The sequence below is a fragment of the Vigna unguiculata genome, chromosome 3 (assembly GCF_037176805.1).
Source record: "Vigna unguiculata cultivar grain cowpea cultivar isolate G323 ecotype 2 chromosome 3, ASM3717680v1, whole genome shotgun sequence".
In the NCBI taxonomy this organism is placed as follows: Eukaryota; Viridiplantae; Streptophyta; class Magnoliopsida; order Fabales; family Fabaceae; genus Vigna; species Vigna unguiculata.
This window is the reverse complement of record NC_140794.1, coordinates 54,472,960-54,481,279: the sequence shown is the minus strand read 5'-3', so window position 1 is coordinate 54,481,279 and position 8,320 is coordinate 54,472,960. Positions and strand designations below refer to the sequence as shown.

At 32.6% G+C, this 8,320-nt stretch overlaps 1 protein-coding gene across 1 annotated transcript; it reads left to right on the top strand.

The window, feature by feature from the left end:
* Positions 1-4,511: 4,511 nt before the first annotated feature.
* On the top strand, positions 4,512-8,094 carry LOC114178116 (uncharacterized). Its single transcript, XM_028063833.2, has 4 exons — positions 4,512-5,245; positions 5,459-5,695; positions 5,788-6,005; positions 7,602-8,094. Exons 1-4 carry the CDS (start codon positions 4,976-4,978, stop codon positions 7,780-7,782), a joined length of 906 nt encoding a protein of 301 aa, XP_027919634.1. The 5' UTR covers positions 4,512-4,975; the 3' UTR covers positions 7,783-8,094.
* The last annotated feature ends 226 nt before the right edge of the window (positions 8,095-8,320 follow it).

The following is an 8,320-nucleotide window of genomic DNA, read 5'->3' as shown; positions in this document are numbered from 1 at the left end:
TTTTAAAAAGAAAGTTAGGACCAAATTGAAAACAAATAACGAATATTATGACCAAATTGAATATAAAAATCTAATTCCGACACGTGGTATGATACTGGCTTGACACGTGAATTTTTTTCAAATTAAAAAATCACAAAATGACACTGACATGATAGGAGTTTGACACGTGTACATTTTTTTAAATAAAAAAATTAAAAAAATCACAAAATGACACAAGGCGATTACTGTTCACATTCCGTTAACTATTTTAACGGTATTAGCAAAAAGAACCAAATTAAAAAATTGACGAATATTAAAACCAAATTGAAAAAGAAAATAAAAATATAACCACATTAAAAAAACTAGCGTAACACAGGCGCTATCGCGCCTGTGTGTATATTTTTTAAATATACGTAATATTTTATTAGCAGTGATAATATTATAATGTTATTAAATAAATATATATATATTAAAATTATATTTATTAAAAATAAAGTGAAATATATCAGAACAACAAAGGCATCTGATTTTATAAAAAGTTTATAAAGTAACGGTCAATTTTTAAAAATTTAATAAATTATTATATTTAAAGGGTAAAATCGGTATTTTGAAAAGTGGACACAAAAAGGAGAATCCCCTTTATATATTGTTATAGATTAAACAAAAACTAGAACCAAATCATTATTTAAGTATAAATATTTATACATTTACGAATGTTGGGTTTCAAAATCTGCCACAGTTAATCTTGAACTGAAAAATTGGTACTAACCACTATAAAAATTAAAAAAAAAAAAAAACTTCACTTTTAACATTGAATTTAAGCGGTTAAAATCACAGTTGAATTACATGTTTAAACTCCTATATTTTTAAAAAAAAAAAGTTAAATTACATTCTAACTTTTATTAATTATAACTTTTCACTAAATAAAATATTCTATTTAATCTAACCCACTCCCAAAACATGCAGCATATATATAACATGAAAATGATAAAAGGAGGTATCTTAACAATATTTTGATATGAAATATATTTGAATAGAAAAACAGTCATTGTAATGATATTAGTTTATCTATCTCAAAATCTTCCTAATATTTTCTTCTTCATGGCCATGCCGCATTACATCAATTGCACATGTATCATTTTATTTTTCTTATTATAGTTAGATTTAATACTTTTCTAATTTTAAGTACAAAGGTCAAGACCCGTGTGCAATCTAAATCATTAGAAACAAATTATTTGTATTTTTTTTTATTATCCTAAAAAATAATTTAGTGTAGAACATGGAAAAAATATGTGACCTATAATATGATTCCCACAGAAAAATTATAAAGAAATATCATAAATTTATATATAGGAATTTCGGTCTTATTCCGGTTGAGTCCCTCTAAACAAGCATAGGTCTACATTAAGAAAATTTAACTCCAGAGTATTTAATCGTTTTAGTTTCAACATCATGCAATAATCAGTTTGTCAACCATTTATTAATTTTGTATCCAAAACTAAGAAGTAAGAAGCAATGGGTAATTAATAAAGTTGTGTCGTTTTGTATAAAATCGATATAGGCCTTAGCGTTAAGGAAACGGTAACGTTAAGACGCAAGGTGGAGTATTTGTTAATTGGTTAACAAAACAAGCTTCACCAAAGAGGGAATTTCATTCCTTCAAGCCTTCAACCAAGTGATACTGTTCCGATTCAGCACTTGTACGGCCTCTTAATGCATTAATTGAAAGCAAGCCAACAGGGTTCTAACACTAATCTTAGACCATACTTTGCTTAATCAATCATTTGTTTCACACACGTACCAAGTTTAATACATTATCTGTACTTTCTTAAAAATCATATAATATAATATGACCATATACTTTATGTTCATTCATTGATTGAAGCCATTGATGATACGATCTGTCACAAAAGTGTTTGGTCCTTCTTATGCCGTCAATTATTAACACTTACCTAACTCAAACTATTCTCCCTTGTCTAAGACACTTTTTTTGTTCTATTAAAATGGAAATAAAGATTTAATTAATTTTAATTATATCATCATGATACTACTTTTCTTAATCAACTAACCAATGCTGATATAGATTTGAATATAGAATGTACAACGTTATGTTGACCTTCATTTTAATTTTTTTTCTTCTAGAGGATATAATGTTTATATATTCATTACTCCAACTAATTAATAAGTGTTTTGTTTTAAAGTTAAACCATTTTTTAAATGGTAAAGTTTCAATGATTGCAATTGTCCCAATTAACAATAATTATTTTAAAATTAAAGTTTACTTTGTTTTATTTTCAATAAATTATTTTTTTTTTACTCGAACAATTTTTTTTAAAAAAATTATCTGTAACAACTATTTATTTTTCTTTTTATCTGTAAAACGAATCTAAATTTCTTTATACATTAAAAACAAAATCCAATAATTTATCAGGAATAAAAAAGTTAAATTACTTTATTAAGGACCCATAGATATAATGATTTGTTAGGAAAAGAGTATTTAAATGTAAATATATTAGTTTTACTGATTTAGCTAGTTGTTACTTGTTAACATTAACATGATAAAATTTACACTGTGCTAACCAGTAACAATTTTGTTGCTTTTATTGTAAGTGATTCTTTCTTGCCTAGTACCAAGCATTTTCATACCCTTTGAGTGTAAAATAAATAAATAAATAGCAAGTTACTCTTATAATTGAAGATCTGGTTTTTATCACAAAGTGTTAGTGAGATTCACTATTAGCTTCTTAATATTGATTGCAGTGGTCTAACCCATTTTAAGATTGAGAAGGTAAATGTAGCATTATATAATCTGTCAGGTTTGTACAGAGAGGGTTTAATTGGGGAGAACAACACCAATGAGACCTGAGCCTAAACACATAAGATACTGACACCACTCTCAACCCAAAAAATTTAAGGTAATGGATTTATGGGCCTTGATCTTTATATGGTGCTCTACTTTCTCAATTCTGGTTAATGTGGGACTTAGACTCACACTTGGATTCCTAACAATCTTTCCCTCAAGGGTGAGTCCCTTCAATCACATTGGTACACTCCCCCTCCAGTGGAAGCTGCCCAACCACGAGTACTCCTTTTCTACTCTTTTCTGTACCGCCGTTATTCTTAACGGGACACGCTTACCTGAAACCCTTACCTGGGACTTTTGCCAGGAAGACTTTCGATTATCTATCAAGAAAATTACACAAAAGAAAGAAAAAAAGAACAAGTTTAGTTTAAAATTGCTTATTATATCATTTACTATTAAAACAGATCCATTGTTTACAGATAAATTTAGGAATTATAAAATATATTAATTGAACCACAGCAATTAAATAATTTATGAATGGTATTGTATTCTTTTTAATATTTAAAATGTATCACGCCACTCATACAATGTTTATATATAAAAAAAATTATTTGATAGTTTTTAATATGTGCGAACAAATTTTTAACCATTGAAAATAGAAAAATGATCATTACCCTATTTTCTATCAAGGAACTTTATGCAGTTGTCACCTCCATCTTAAAGATAAATTGAAAGAGTTTTTTTCTTTTTTGTTTGAGTAACTATCTTTCACGTTTAACCTCTTAATAAGACAAGTATTCAATATATTTTACTAAAATCATTAAATTACAATCAAAATAGAAGTTTTTTTTTTTTACTAAAATTAGAGAAACATATTATTATTATTGTTACACTTATAATATGTAAGTCTATTTTCTTTTTAAAAATTCAAGAAAAGACGAAACCAAATCACTTTTTTTTATTAAAATCTCTTAAAAATAGAAGGTACTAACTTTTAATAGAAAAAAATTTCAAAGTACATGTTTTATTCATAATAGGTGGGTAGACCATGGACTGATTTTGGAATTTCAGTTATTGTTGATGTAACTTGTGCAGAAAAAAAATAATATACACAAATTGAATCATTTTATTTGTTAACAAGGAGGATTGTGTCATGGAAAAATCAAGGATTTAATAGTTTCTTTGACATACGAAGGTTAGATTCGTGTATGTTGTCAAATTCATATCGTTCTCTATACCAAAATCTCTTGAATGTGATTGCTCAGTTAAGAACTCAAATAATTCTTTGGGATATATATAAAATGATTGGAAGAATGAATAGTTGAGAAAAAGATTATATACTGTGTTTGATTCCAACCGCCCAAGAAGCTGCGAGGTAGTTGCTGGTGCCACACACGCCTCCGGTCGGTGCCACTCACGACCACGTGTCAGATTCCCATTGGTTACACATCCAAACAATGCCCACATGTCGGTTCCTAATGTCACTGTATCTTTCTCTTTCCTCACACAAACAAAAAATCGCACTATGCTGAAGAAGCTACGCTTTCAGAAAAAAAAAAAAAAAACAAAAAAAAAACAACAAACAAAGTAAGTTAGAGGAGCGAGCCCGGAGATACTTAAGCGTGACTTATTAGCAGCTTTATTCTAATTTACTAATAGAAAAGAAAAAGTAAAAATTAATGATAAATTAATTGTAATTATAAAAGGCCTATGAATGAGGTCCACGTAGCAGTAACGGCGAAGACAGGACCAACCAAACCAAACGCCACGCCTCCTCTTTTGAAAGCAATCCATGCCGTTGCAAGTTGCAAGTTGCAACACCCGTCACTCAAAATCCGCGTGGCCTTCAAGAGAGAAACGGCGCCGTTTCGAGCAAGTGATTTTGTTGCTGTGTGTCATGAGCTTTTAGATCACCTGGGAAGAAAACCAAAACCGAAAAAGGGTGTTGCTTGCTACCAGTTTCACGCTTTCATTCTCCAGATTAAAGCCCCATTCCCTGAATCGACGAGTTTGTCGCGATCCTCCTCTCGTCATCATCGTCTTCCTCGTGCCCTAATCGATTCTCTCGTCGTGGGTGCTGATCGTATTGGGCTATGATATACTGTCATCGACTGTGATCAATCATTCATAAACCAAAAACAAGAAATCCTTTTTTGTGTGCCTGATAAATTAGTTTTTCTTTTTCATTTTCTGATGACGTATTACGATAATGATGGTGGTCGGAGAGAGGAGGTGGTTCTGGATATTTCCTGCACAATCCGACCCGATGATGGTAATGGGGGCTATGTGAAATTGAGGGCCGGTCCCGACGACGTTTCTCCGCTGGGTGCGGCGGTGGAGCCTTCTGTGCCGACGATAAGAGCCACCGTGTTGTATTGGGTGAAATTGGTGATGTTGTTTTTATGCCTGGGGTTTTTGGCTGTCGTTGCTCTCGTTTGGATTGGACCCTTTTGCATGGACAAGGTTTGTTCTTTTTTTCCCCACTACCTGTTATTAGATTTGAGGATTGTTTTTCCCTTGTAAATTTTTGATTTTGATAATGAAATAGCTGAATTCCCCCCTTTGTGCTGCATAGTGTAGAATAATTGTGTTTTGCATTTTTTATATTGTCTGTAACATGAAACATAGATTAAAATGTTCTGAATTCTAATGGATGATTTAATTTGTTCTTGGCAGGGGGTTATTCCGATAATAAATTGGGAGACAGAGACTTTCAGTACTCCAGTATTAACTGTTTTTGTGTTTGCCTCCGTGGCAATATTCCCAACCTTACTCTTGCCATCTACACCTTCTATGTGGGTGGCTGGAATGACTTTTGGTTATGGCTTTGGGTTCTTGCTAATTATATCCGCAGCAGCTATTGGTGTATCACTCCCTTTTTTCATTGGCAAAACCTTCCACCATAAAATTGAAGTACATGCTTTGTCTTGAATCAGAGTTGGTTTGTTTGCAGGTTTTGCCTCACCTTTACTAATGTGGATTCAATGTTTTGCATATCTATGCAGGGGTGGTTGGAGAAGTATCCAAAGAAGGCTTCTATTCTAAGGTCTGCTGGTGGAGGGAACTGGTTTCATCAGTTCCGGGCTGTTGCCTTAATCAGAATTTCCCCATTCCCATACTTAATCTTCAACTATTGTGCTGTGGCAACAAATGTTAAATACGGGCCTTATATAGTTGGATCCTTGGTAGGAATGGTGCCGGAAATATTTGTTGCAATCTACACGTAGGGTTTCTCTCTGTCTTCCTCATCACATTTTTAAGCTATACTAAGAAACTATGTGTTTTTTTATCTTCGTTATATGCGTGCGTAGGTTGATTATTTCCTCAATATCTAATGTTTGCATTTGAAATTTGTCATATGTACCTGAAGTACTAACGGGTAAGGTGACCACTTTTTGCTCACTTTTGAATAACTCGTGCTCTTGCTTGATTATGTTTGGCTCTGATGTATGGTTTGGATTTTCAATAACTGATACGATCAAGAGTCTTGCAAACCCTTCATCTTGCATTACCTTGTTTTCTGTTTCTCCTTGTTGCGATATGTTTCTTTCATAATTATTCATTCATTATGGAATAGTTCTAAGACTGATTTGATGAACTGATGAATCTTCAATATAATGATGAGTGTGAGATATGCCTTTAGAGTTTCCCTTTTCTGTGAGGTGGGTAATTGCTCTTGCCTGTGCTTTTTAAATTTCTGGTTGTATTTTGCAGTTTAACTTCTCTACGTATGCTTCCAACCAAATTTGGGGATTCTTTTATGGCCATCAGAGTTTGACGCTAGTGCATTTTTTAAATGAGCATACTTATATTGTGTCCTCACGTTTTGATATTCCTTGAATTTGGCCATGTAATTGGACAATTAATAATTTATCTATCAAATAGATTTTTGTTTTTCTGGGAGAAGTTTAGTATTTAAGTAACTCGTTTCCATTGTTAGATCTTAATTAGGAATGCTATTAATCGCACAAGCTTTATATCACAAACCGTTCTATGACTTTATATAGAAGTAAGATATTGATCTGTTTCCAGGCATGACCTATGTATGTGGCTTCTTAAATACATCAATATACTGGCCTTTTGTCTGCTAAATTATCATGGTTGCGTATTTATTGAACTAATTTACACAAAAATGCCTGATTGCATCGTGCATACCTAGGGAAACTCCAAAAACCAACCGGTTCCACAAACCAAAACTTAAAGCTATCAATTATACCTGGCTGTTCTACCTTTCTAATACCATTGCTGTTTTTGTCACCTATACTATCATAGTTTCGGAGTCGCTCTTGATTGAAAAAGGGCAACCATAACCTCAATGCATCAATTCAGCATGCAGAGTTGTTATTGAATGTCAATGGGATTTTTTCTTTTTTTTTTTTTGTTTTGTCATCAAGTTATCATATTTTGGTAGGATAAGGAAAACAAATGTTAGTGCAACAAAGATTTTTGATTGTCACTAGCCAAAATACCTAAGCTCTGTCAATGAGATTTGTCAGGACAGGATTGAACAAAGTTGCGAAAAGGTCTAGGAATTAGGGTTTGATCTTTTTCTGCGGTTTTTCATCTACAAGTTATATGTGACTGTAAGCCTCTGGTTGAGGCTTTTAGATTGCTCTGACCTTGTACTAGGGCCTTCAACCTTCCTAACTTTTACTTACGCTAAATAAACTTGTGTTCTTGTGGATAAAAGGCTTGCACCATTATGTTGTTTTCTGCTTTGAGATTGTATCTTTACTTGGTCAGTAAAAATACTGTTGCTTGAAATGAAGTTTACCTGGATGCTCTGAAACTCATTGTTTACCTGGTTATTTCTCTGCAGTGGAATTTTGATTCGTACATTGGCTGATGCTTCACATGAAAAACATTCTCTATCTGCCCCACAAATTATTCTGAATGTTGCCGGCTTCTGCATAACTGTGGCGACAACCATCTTTATCACAGCTTTTGCCAGGAGACGGCTTGATGAGTTACAGAAGGAGGAGGAGACATTGTTGCAATAGTAGTTCACAACTTTTAGTCTGGTTTCTCTGTTTCCTTATATGAAGCAGTTCCTACCATAAATCTGGGAAGGGAGAGGCTTTATAAGGAGACATTATCCATTGGAAGAGTTGACCGTCAAATGTATTATAACTAGTGGGGAAGGGTTGACCAACAGGCTGACATGACCAACACCTCTTTTAGTGCACCATTTTCGTTCCGTGTTCCTTATACGGTTTACAGATTTTTTTCTTTGTTAGTTCTTCTACCTCATTTATCATTTTGTATATCACTCAAATTCCCGATTTATAAATCATTTATTTCATTTCGCCAAAGATTCGTTTGTGTAAATCCAATGCCTCAATGCTCCTGGACTTCCCATGCTCTGGTTGTATTGATTTATCTTTCCCAGTTTGACATTTCATTTACTACGTAAAATTACGTTGCAAACTGATTGATTAGTGGATGAAAATATGTACAAATCTATTTTGATCCTTTAAATTTTTAATTAAAGGCCTGATCAAATCTAATTTCAAAACTGCGTTTACGTTTTGAAAACAT

Bases quoted from the DNA above. Each gene is read 5' to 3' on its own strand.
- LOC114178116 (XM_028063833.2), top strand. From the start codon at position 4,976: ATGACGTATTACGATAATGATGGTGGTCGGAGAGAGGAGGTGGTTCTG. The intron at 5,696-5,787 runs GTACATGCTTTG...ATATCTATGCAG, and splicing joins CCTTCCACCATAAAATTGAA to GGGTGGTTGGAGAAGTATCC. The intron at 6,006-7,601 runs GTAGGGTTTCTC...ATTTCTCTGCAG, and splicing joins ATATTTGTTGCAATCTACAC to TGGAATTTTGATTCGTACAT.